Genomic DNA, 11,343 nt, shown 5'->3' on the forward strand with positions numbered 1-11,343 from the left:
TGTTCCATCATTTTTATTCGGAAAGGATAAGGATATATATGAGAATTATACTTGGCATTTACCGACGTTTGCGGACTAGAATTATATATATCTATTGGAGGGTTTTTTGAGGAGCACTTGAAGTGCCACATAGGATAGGATTGCATATATATATATATATATATATGTATATATATATATATATATATATATATATATATATGTATATATATATGTATATATATATATGTATATATATATATCACTACTACATTTTTAATCAAAAGCAATGACTAAAATAAGCTATTGCGACGACTGTTTTTTATACCGTTGCAGTAGGATCATCTATTGCAACGGTCCTTTTCAATTTAGGTTCATGAATTGAGCTATTGCAACGACTTTACGTTGACCGTTGCATTAGGTATATCTATGGCAACGGTTTAGTGATTGCCATTGCATTAGATGAAATTATAAATAGGGTCGTTGCAGTAGGTGTTATATATGACACTGCAACGTAGTAATTAATTAATAATTAATTGGCGCAAATTCTATTCCCTCTATATTTTTAGCCGAAAATTCAAAAACTTAAAAAAAAAAAAACTTATACCCGCTATACTTCGTCGTGAAATCAGGAACAAAAACCCTTAACACATAACTGAAGAAACACAACGAACAGAAATCCAATCCCCCACATCTTGCAAGAGGAAGGTTAAGAATTTACGAGATTTCTTCCAAAATTCTTCCAAATTTCATGAATATATGCAAAATTCAAGTCTTGAGCGAAGCAATTAGGTGAAATTATTCAAGAAAACTCAAGTAAAGTGACGACATTCAAGAAACCCCAACAAAGAGACGAAACTCGGAGTTACAAGAGGTATGTTCTTCAATTTCCATTGTCATGGGGTTCTCGAATTATGCATATATAGCAGCGAGATTATGTGCTTGTAGTCTGTATCATATTACTTTCACTTCTCCTTCAATTATTTTCTGTCGCTGCACTATTTATTTCATTAATTGTTAGTATTCATGTGTAAAAGTATTATGCAGTTGATATCAATAGAAAAAAATTTACTAAACTAATATCAATTATAAGTGTTGATAGGATTTCGTTAATACAATAAAATTGGGAAAATTGAACTTCTAAATTACCTTGTTTTACCGACTTAGCTGTACATGGAATCACTTAGATGTGAGGTTTTTCCTTTTATTCGAGTTTTGATTTAAGTCTAAATGTAGAAGATTTATAACTCTAATAATTCGAAAGGTTGAAACTTTGTGAAAATTGAAGAACTAAGTGCACTACCTGTTGCTTATTAAAGCTTGCCAAAACTGATATTGAGCTATTGTGTGCATTATGTTTGATGAATGATGATGTTTAATTGATCACCCAATAAGTGGTGTAGGTTTGTGTGATTCAAATCCATATTGGATGCTCTATAGTGGACAAATTTTAAAATTCAATTACCTAATAAAACATTAAAAAAATCTGTGATTTTATTCGGTGAATAAATGCGGAAGGAATATTGCATCAACTTCTTCAATTTATTGTAGAAACTGTTGAACTTAGTGATCAGCAGTCCTATGTTAATTAGTGGAATATGAAGACTTTAAACAAGGAAATAAAGGACCACATCTTTATGGCAGCTAACGTTGAGTCGATATTAGTAGAAGTGTCCTCTAAGTTGATAACGTTGAGTCAAGGAGATAAAAGAGCATTGATACAGAAGTAGAAGTGTCCTCTAAGTTACTAACCATTTGTTTACTTGCACTTTAAAGGGAATCAAAGATATCTATTGTGAGTTATCTCAGTTTCTTAAAGTGGTTGGCGAGCAAAAAGGAGGGTAATAGCATATGATAAATGTATTTAGTCGCAATTCTAAAAGATGTCTACTCCTATATTAGCGGGTGAAACGCTTTGGGAGCTGGTTTGTTTTTATTGAATGTTCAAAGTTTATATTAACAATTTGTTTTGAAATATAAGGATTTTTATAATTTTTTAAAATTGTATGCTGACTCAATAATCTGTTTTGCAACATACCGTTAAGGAACAAAATGGATAACATAGATAAAAAGTGGTGGATGCTTCAAAGATGGAGCGATGAATATGAAGAAGGAGTTGAGGAGTACATTAGTAAGGCTTTTGCTATTAAAGCACAAGGGAACCAGATTTGTTGTCCTTGCAATGTTTGTCATTATCGTTATTGGCAGTATAGAAATGTTGTTAGGGATCATATCATTGTTAATGGTTTTGTTCCCAGAAGTGATAAGTTGTTAGACTTAGATATAAATATTGAAAAAGAACCGGATGTGACAGAAGAACATGATGCGATATTAGACACGAATGATGACATAGAGGGGTTGTTGCATGATACAATGAGAGAAGGGCCGAATGAAGATGCAAAGAAGTTTTATAGATTAATAGAAGAAGGTCAACAAGAATTATATCCAGGTTGCAAGAAATTTTCCAAACTGTCCTTTCTTATTCATCTATTTATATACAAGTGTGACCATAAGTTGAGCAATGTAGCAATGTCGGCTTTGTTAGGAATATTTAGAGACACGCTACCAGATGCAAATTTGCCCAAGTCTTTTAATGAAGCAAAAAATGTTTTAAGAGTTTTAGGGCTAGATTGTCAGAAGATTGATGCATGCCCTAATGACTGCATGTTGTATTGGGAGGAGCACGCAAATGCAACAAGTTGTTCTGTTTGCAAGACTTCAAGGTGGAAAGTAACTAATAAAGAAAAGACTAATGGGAAGGATTATAAAATTCCTGCTAAAATTCTAAGGTATTTTCCAATTAAGAAAAGGTTGCAAAGGTTATTTATGTGTCCGGAAACTGCAAAGTACATGATATGGCATAAAACGAATGATTCAGAAGATGAGCTTTTACAGCATCCAAGGGATGGTGAAGCATGGAAAACATTTGACAAGAGATATCCAGACTTTGCCAAAGATGCTCGTAGTGTGAGGCTTGGGTTAGCTTCAGACGGGTTTAACCCATTCCACAATATGAGCATTGTACATAGTACGTGGCCAGTGATATTGATCAATTATAACTTACCTCCGTGGTTACTTACGAAGCCTGAATTTTTGATGTTAGCATTGCTTATTCCCGGTCCCTTATCCCCGGGAAATGATATTCATGTTTATTTGCAACCACTAATTAAGGATTTGAAAGAATTGTGGGAGGTTGGATTGGAAACTTATGACTCTTTAAGCAATCAAAGGTTTGATATGCACGCAGCATTGATGTCTACCATTAGTGACTTTCCTGCTTATGCAATGTTGTCTGGTTGGAGCACAAAAGGGAAACTTGCATGCCCTGCTTGTCATTATGAAACTGAATCATTGTTTTTCAACAAAAGCCACAAACATTGCTATATGGGTCACCCTACTTTTTTAGATTTGTCCCACCCCTGGCGTCGTAATAAGAGATATTTTATTGGAGTTACGGGGCAAAGAGACCAACCAGTCGTTTAACAGGAATCGAAACTAAGGAGTTACTTTGTGGTTTTCGAAATAAATGTGGAAAGTTGCAAAAGATAACGAAACAAGAAAAGGAAGTTCCATGGAAAAGGGTACCAATATTTTTTAAACTTCCATATTGGAAGCATTGTTCACTTCGCCATAATCTTGATGTAATGCATATTGAAAAAAATGTATGTGATAATATCATTGCCACACTGTTAGATTTACCTGGAAAGAGCAAAGATCATGCTAATGTTCGTCAAGATTTGAAAGCCCTAAATTGGATGCCTGAACTTCATCCTCAATTACTAGAAGATGGTAAGGAAGTATTTCCAAAATCACGCTTTTCGATGTCATTAGAAGAGAAGCGATTGTTTTGCCAGGTCATTAAAAATGCAAAGCTACCACTTGGATATGCTTCAAATATTGCTCGATGTGTGCAAGTTGGTGAAAGGAAGATCACTGGATATAAGAGTCATGATGCTCATTTTCTAATGCATTACTTGCTTCCTGTTGCAATCAAGACAACTTTGAGCAAAGATGTTGCAAAACCTTTGCTAAGGTTGTGTGCCTTTTTTAAGGGCATATGGAAGAAAGCTATCGACCCCCAAAATCTCGACTATTTGCAAACTGAGATTGTTGAAACCCTTTGTCAGTTAGAAGAAATTTTCCCACCTACCTTCTTTGATGTCATGGTTCATTTACCAATTCACTTGGTGGAAGAAATTAAGCTTGGTGGTCCAGTTGGAATTAGGTGTATGTATGCAATAGAGAGGTACCTCCGAGAGTTAAAATCTGATGTTCGGAACAAGGGTCGTCCGGAGGGCTCAATGGCTGAAGGATATTTGGCCAAAGAATGTCTCGCATTCTGTAGAAGATACTTGAATCGATCAAACAGTCCTTCAGATAATAATGCGTTGATCCTAGTATCTCAAATACATTATTTCCCAATATTGGCCGACCTATTAGAGGAAAGGGAAGGAATAGAAAGAAGAAGGATTATGGTTTATGATGGATCACATTACACGGGCCCAAGTCCATCAATATGTCTTATTCAATTGTGATTCTGAGGAAGTTGAGAGATACATCGAGTAAGATAACTTAACACGGAATTTTTTCTAATTATTTTTCTAATTTTTTTATCTTGCTAATTGTGATAGATACTAACATATTTAGTAAAATCACAGTGAACATAAGTTGTCTGTAAGCAGCCACAGGAAAAGAAAATGGGATTTCGCGCATACTCATAGCAAGAATTTCATGGAGTGGTTTAGAGAGAAAGTTGATCTCAATATTCAAGAAGGGGAAGAAATAACGGATCATATCAAATGGTTATCAAAAGGACCATCTTGTGTTGCTAAGAAGTTCAGTGGCTACTCTGTTAATGGCTATAGGTTCCACACCATGAAACGAGAGAAAAATGGCGTAACTCAAAATAGTGGAGTCACCTTAACAGCTCTAACGCATAGTTTTGCTAGTAGTAGAGATCAAAATCCTGTTATGGGGCTGTGAACTATTATGGCTCGTTAGAAGATATTATTGAGATATCTTATCATAGTCACTTTAGTGTTATCTTGTTCAGATGTGTGTGGTTTCATTCGGAAAAGGATGATTTTGGGATGGATGTCGTGAATAAGAATAAGAATATTTCACAAGGAGAACCTTCATCTTGGCATCTCAAGCACATCAAGTTTTTTTTATTGAGGATCCGCTTAAAGAGGGTTGGCATTATGCTATTCAAAATCTTCCTAGAGAACTTTCTGATGGTACTATATATGGCTTTTTCTCTGGTATTCGATATGAATTCGTGTCTATATTGAATTACAATGCATGTGTTTAATTCATGATTTATCGTCTCATAAAATATATCTTTGCGGTTTTTTTTTATTTTTGTAATTAACCATCAATGATCTTCTCCTTCCAGTGATCTGCCATGCTTGAAAAGCAGTGGTTGGTTGGTTCATCCTTGTGTTCTTTCTTGACCAATGTGTTGCATGCAGTAGTTGTGTTGCTTTTTGCATGGTGTTCCTTCTTTTCTTTCTTTATCTCTGCACTAGCAGGTTTCTTGAATCCTTTGATTGAAAATTTGCTATATGCTGCTTTTCCTCCTTCAGCTCTGCACAAGTAGTTTGTTTGGCATCCTTATGGATTGTACTTGCGTGTGCTTTCTTCTTTGTCACTGCGTGTGCATCAGATTTCATGTCTTTGACAGAGATAGTGTTAGCATTTTCTTTCTTCTGTAAATCATTACATGCTGGCTTTGTGTCCTTGGATGCTGGACAATGGCATGTAGTACAATGTTTCCCACTGCTTGGTGTTCCTGTTGTTTTCCCCAAAAATATACAATAACGTTGATTGTCTCATTCCCCCCCCTGTAGATGAAAAGGAATAGAGAGAAGCTTAATGTTGGACAACATCAGATTCCACCTTATGAGAGGCAACGTTTAGAGAGAGTGAGGTTTAACGAAGAAAGAATGAAAGCAAAAGGGTTTGGAGGTTTGGCAAACAAGTCATTACTCGACAAAACTCAGGAGATTCTCAGTGGATGGAAGATGATGAAATATTTTCATCTGATGACGAGTACTTCACATCAGACTATGAGGGTTATGACGAGGAGAACGAAACTAATAATGATGCGCGGCAAAATACTATGGAGGTTTGTGATTTTGTTCCGCTCAATTTCTACGTGTATATTATCTCTAGTGGTCTTATTAGGTTATGCTGGCTTATTATAACCTTTATATATTCATCTATCTATTTCTTTGGTCTCCATATGTTTTTCTTTGGTTCATTTTTTGCTGCATATTTGTGTTGTCTTGTTTATGGATGCGATTCTGGAAATCAGTTTCTCAAAATATGACTTGTCAAATGCTTGCTCGTGATAACATATACAAGTATTGAGTTAATAAGGCAATGCCCAAACCAAATTTTTCAAGGAGGGGAGTGGGGAGTTGAGGGAGGGTGCAGTTTGTGCAGTGAGTGTGTGCAGTGGACAGTGAGTGTGTGCAGTGGCAGGGCAGGGAGGGGGTGGGCAGTGAGTGTGTGGGGGAGTGGCAGGGAGGGGAGTGGGGAGTTGAGGGAGGGTGCAGTTTGTGCAGTTTGTGCAGTGAGTGTGTGCAGTGGACAGTGAGTGTGTGCAGTGGCAGGGCAGGGAAGGGGTGGGCAGTGAGTGTGTGGGGGAGTGGCAGGGAGGTTGGGTAGTGAGTGTGTGCAGTGAGTGTGGGGAGTGCAGGACAGGGAGGGGGTGGGCAGTGAGTGTGTGGGGAGTGTGTGTGTGGTGATTGCAGGATAGGGAGGGGGTGGGCAGTGAGTGTGTGGGGAGTGTGTGTGTGGTGAGTGCAGGACAGGGAGGGGGTGGGCAGTGAATGTGTGGGGAGTGAGTGTGTGGTGAGTGCAGGACAGGGAGTGCAAGGCAATGAGGGTGTGTGTGCAGTGAGTGTAGGGAGTGTGTGCAGTGAGGGAGGGGTGCAAGAAGGAGAGTGCAGGGGGGTGGTAGTGCAGGAGGGGGGAGTGGTAGTGCAGTGCCTTAGTTGTTTTCTGTTCTTCCTATAGCCAGATGGGTATAATTGAGACTCTTGTGCTGTTGTGCCTTAGTTGTAATAGTTGTTGAATATTATTAAGAGTCAACTTTCCAGAGTATGAATTACCTCATCCCCTTTTCTTGTGTGTGAGTGTGTGACTATAAGATTTACCTACGCATTGCATGTAATGAAAGATATTTCATACAAATAAAGTTTGGAATTGTTGAAGCACGTACTGTCTTTCTTATACAACTGTTAAATAATATCTAACTTCGTTCCAATACAGATCTTTTATTCCTGTAAGTTAGTTCACCCAAGAAAAAGCATATAGTACAAACTACATGAATCTTCCATCTTACTTTCTGATATTGTATGGACATTAGACAGATAAAGTATGCAACTATTGGTTCAATCTCTAACCTTATCCTCAGCTACGCTTACTTGGCGTATCACCTACCTTGTATCCAATGCTACATTTGCTAAAAAAAGTTGGTGAAAATTTAAGAAATAAAAACTTAATGTATGGCACTAAAGTTCTTAACTCATTGTTCCTTATACACGTATCAAGTCTCAACCAGTACCATTTCAATTATACTACAGGAAGCACATAAGGTGTTAAGTGCCAGATATATCTAGACATTTAAAGTTGACATGAGTTTCATGTCCCCTAATAAGAGCTATGACAGCTGATTAATCATGATGCATGGAAGGAAGCACATAAGGTGTTAGGTACAGTAACAAGTCGTAGGTGAGGAGAACTAGAGGCACATCAATTTATAATTATGATAAGGAAAACAAAACAAAAAATCAGACCTGTTGAAAATTTTTCTGTAATCTGCTGCAGTTTGCTGTATTTTAGGATTATGTGAATCTATTGGAGGACTTTTTAAACTCCTTGATGTATTAAACAAATTAGGGCCTGTCTAGTAATAAAAAAAACTAAGAGACAATTCTTACATTAGCTAGCTTTTGTAGGAAGTCTATCTTACTCTGGAGGTTTTCACGCAACCTTTTCAGGTGTGGATCTTCAACCTTAGTATGTTTCTGTAATAAGAGCTATGACAGCTGATTAATCCCAAACACAAAACTCGTACGCACAATGGAGAACAAAGCACAATAAACATAGAAGTGTCTAATTTCATATAGCAAATGGGAAAATGTGAAGTCAGAGGCAAAGTCGACCTGAGGGTCGAGCTTCCAGATTTTTGACTCAAGGACCCGCAATCACGGTCATTGGAAGCAAAACTACCGAATCTAGAAGATGAGTATGACAGGAACTGAATGAAACCATGAGCAGCATGCCCATATAAAGATACCCTTCTCTTCCTCAACGACCACCAAATATCCACCAAAGTACTGCAGAAGATAGTATAGTATTTTCTTGTATGTGAGCATATTGATCAAGAATGGTCTTCTGAAGCTGAGAAGACACAGCAGCTGACAGCAATTCAGCACCAAAATTTTCAACACCAGGTGCTCCTGCTGCAGCTTCAATGACATTCACTATTTTCTGCACCAAAGAAGTTTCATGATTTAAACTATTCAAGTCACTGGATGACTCATCAAAGGGACACCTCTCTTCCCCTTCATTTATATCATTTGCACAAAGAAGTTCTGAAGTTAAAATGACAATGAAAAAGTTTTTAGAAAGCACCTGATCAAATTGAATACAATGCAGATTTTGAAGTGTGTAGAGTTGTTGTTAGAATCTGTATCTGTATTTTAAGCATTTTATTTTGCACGCTTATGGATTGTTAGATGTGCCTTGCAATATAATATTATGCCTCCTTGGAAAGTGTTCTTCTTGATTTGCCATCAAAGCAAAGTAAGCTTGATGCTTACAGGGAAGTATTGGAATCTATAATTGAGATGTTGGATTAATAAAGGCTGCTCTTGGTGAAGCATCATTTCCTTGTCTATTTTAACTCACTCAGTCACTCTAGAGGAGCCTCATTAATCACATATGTCTACTTCTCTGAAAAAGGCAGCAGCTATAGCAGCCAGAAAGTTTAATAATTTACTCAGATTGGTGCCATTATATGTTTCTTGTATGGTTTCAGGTGGAAAAAGAGGGAGTGAAGCACCCATTATCTCAACCATTATCTATGAGGGAGTTTGTGCATAAAAATGGGCAACGGAACCAACAAGCAAAGGATAACACACAATCTGAAAATGTCGAGCAAAACAGGCGAAAATCCGTGGGGACTGCCAAACCTGCAAAACAGCAAATGACAAAGGATATTGCACGCCCTCAAAAGCAACAACCAAAGGGAAAGACACAAGAAAAGGAGTATTGTATTCCGGGGTCTATATCTTCATTTCGCTTGTTTCGGCAAAAGCAGTTAGAAAAGATGCGACACACCACAGACACGGAATCTCCTATTACCAATGGAATGACACATGAAGCAAACTTGGAAATTCAGATTCCTTCCACTATAATAAGAAATGATGAAGTTGAACATGAATTGGAGCAACAACCAATAAATGAAGAAATAGAAGTGGAATCTCAACCAAATGAAAGAATAGAGGAAGGTATATATTACGCACTTTTGTAGATGACATTTTCTTTTTTCTTTTATATCTATCTTATTATATAAACTAATACCTTAACCTTAAATAGCTTGTAAGAGTAAAAAGCAACGAGGTCCAACAACGTTAACAAAGGTCCACTCGCGTACAAGAGAAGAGCGTGAAGCTATTGTACTGAACTCAATCGGCCAACCAGTTGGACCAACAAAAGAAGTTGTTGATGAATTTAGCCTCTTCTTGGGTACAGTTGCTAGGGATTCCGAGCTTGCGCCTCTTAATTATAGAAAATTCAAACTTTTGCCCACACTTGATAAAATATGGGATTATGTTTTGGTATGTTCCTTTCATTGTTTCTTTTCTATATAAGCTCATTCATCAAACTGAAAACATGTATACACTACTAATTGAGCTCATTCATTGGACCGAATACCTTATATACTACTAATTGAGCTCATTCATTGTTGGGTTAGGAAAAGTACATGGTTCCCGATCAAGGGAAAAAATGGGTTTTCGAATCTATAAATGCAAGTTGGCGTGGTCATAAATGTAGGGTAAAGCAAAAGCACTACTATGCACATGAAACTGATGAGAAAAGGTGGGAAAATCGTCCAAAAACAGTTTCCGATTCTCAATTTAAAGATCTTTTGGAATACTGGAATTGTTCACTAATCGAGGTATATGGTTTTATTCTCTATATAATTTTGTTCGTCTACTGTTGAAATTGTATGTTAACTTTTTTTTCTATTACAGAAAGAAGCAAAAATTAATAAAGGCAATCGTGGATCACTAGATGATATGCATACTATGGGTCCGAAGTCATACGCAATGTTACGTCATAAGTTGGTAACAACACATTATCTTGATTTATAGTTCTTATTCTTCCATCATTTCATACTCTTAGAAAGTTATATATTGAACTACAAATTTTTATCTCTAAAGCAACAAGAGGATCCGGATAAGCAAGAGCCTTCACAAGAAAAGGTCTACAAAGAATCGAGGAAAAGAAATCCTGAAAAGACATACCTCACCAACAACGAAAAATCTATATCCAATATTGTGAGTTGACATGCTATTTATTTGCATATTTTCTGCCTTAACTTAGTATATGTAATAACTTAATCTTCATTGGATAGGCCAAGATGGATGCTTTACAAAGTGTTGAACATGGAGAAGATGGTAACACTAAGGATCATTACTCTGAAGTCATACAAGATCCTGTACGCAAAAATCGTGTACGCCTTTATGGAAGAGGTGTAACAAAGACTGATTTGAAAAAAAAGGATACAAATTCGGGTTTCATATTTCCACAGGAGTTTTTACAAAGTATGGAGACTCAATTGGTGCAAAAGCTAGCACCGAGCGTGGCATCTGTCATTCTTTCTCAAATTCAAGCCGCTAATCCAGGAGTAGAGCTTGTGATTCCTGACTTTTCAATTGGTACAAAACCAAAGGATGCATCTAGAGATCAACATCCAACTAGTGACACCAATGAGCAAGCTTCTAATGGCCCTCAATTGTTAGATTGTGAGGTACCCTTTTTAAGTCTTATTTCTCTATGAATATATTTATGAACTAAACCTGTGGAATATGCTACAACCATGACTTTTTCATGATTTCATTCTCTACAACATAAAAAGCATATAATCCATGTGACAAGTAGAAAGGTAATATGAGCAGTTATTCTGTTAAGAGTGTATCTGAAAAGTCGAAGTGTGAGCAGACTAGTGTATGTTACATGGGATGTTGTGGTGTGGAACATATGGAGTCTTCCTAAGCACAGGTTTATCACCTGGTTAGCACTGCCTATCATAATACTAAACCTGCCTTTCATAATACTAAACCT

The 11,343-nt window shown here is 36.9% G+C and overlaps 2 protein-coding genes across 2 annotated transcripts in view; both read left to right on the forward strand.

Annotated features, from left to right (window-relative positions):
- Positions 1 to 2,031: 2,031 nt before the first annotated feature.
- LOC104896181 (uncharacterized) lies at positions 2,032 to 3,462 on the forward strand. The gene has a single exon (XM_010682899.3). It carries the CDS (start codon positions 2,032 to 2,034, stop codon positions 3,460 to 3,462), a length of 1,431 nt encoding a protein of 476 aa, XP_010681201.3.
- A 2,383-nt stretch (positions 3,463 to 5,845) lies between these two features.
- Positions 5,846 to 11,343, forward strand: part of LOC125492854 (uncharacterized) — a 6,611-nt gene continuing 1,113 nt past the window's right edge. The window contains exons 1-6 of the mRNA XM_057391191.1: positions 5,846 to 6,106; positions 9,032 to 9,503; positions 9,592 to 10,174; positions 10,251 to 10,343; positions 10,440 to 10,556; positions 10,634 to 11,029. Coding sequence (XP_057247174.1) covers positions 9,980 to 10,174; positions 10,251 to 10,343; positions 10,440 to 10,556; positions 10,634 to 11,029 — 801 coding nt within the window. The 5' untranslated portion in view covers positions 5,846 to 6,106; positions 9,032 to 9,503; positions 9,592 to 9,979. The remainder of the gene's footprint in view (positions 6,107 to 9,031; positions 9,504 to 9,591; positions 10,175 to 10,250; positions 10,344 to 10,439; positions 10,557 to 10,633; positions 11,030 to 11,343) is intronic.

Source organism: Beta vulgaris, chromosome 8 (assembly GCF_026745355.1).
Source record: "Beta vulgaris subsp. vulgaris cultivar EL10 chromosome 8, EL10.2, whole genome shotgun sequence".
NCBI lineage: Eukaryota > Viridiplantae > Streptophyta > Magnoliopsida > Caryophyllales > Amaranthaceae > Beta > Beta vulgaris.

What these genes read in the sequence shown, in the direction of transcription:
- LOC104896181 (XM_010682899.3), top strand. Translation starts at nt 2,032, where the DNA reads ATGGATAACATAGATAAAAAGTGGTGGATGCTTCAAAGATGGAGCGAT.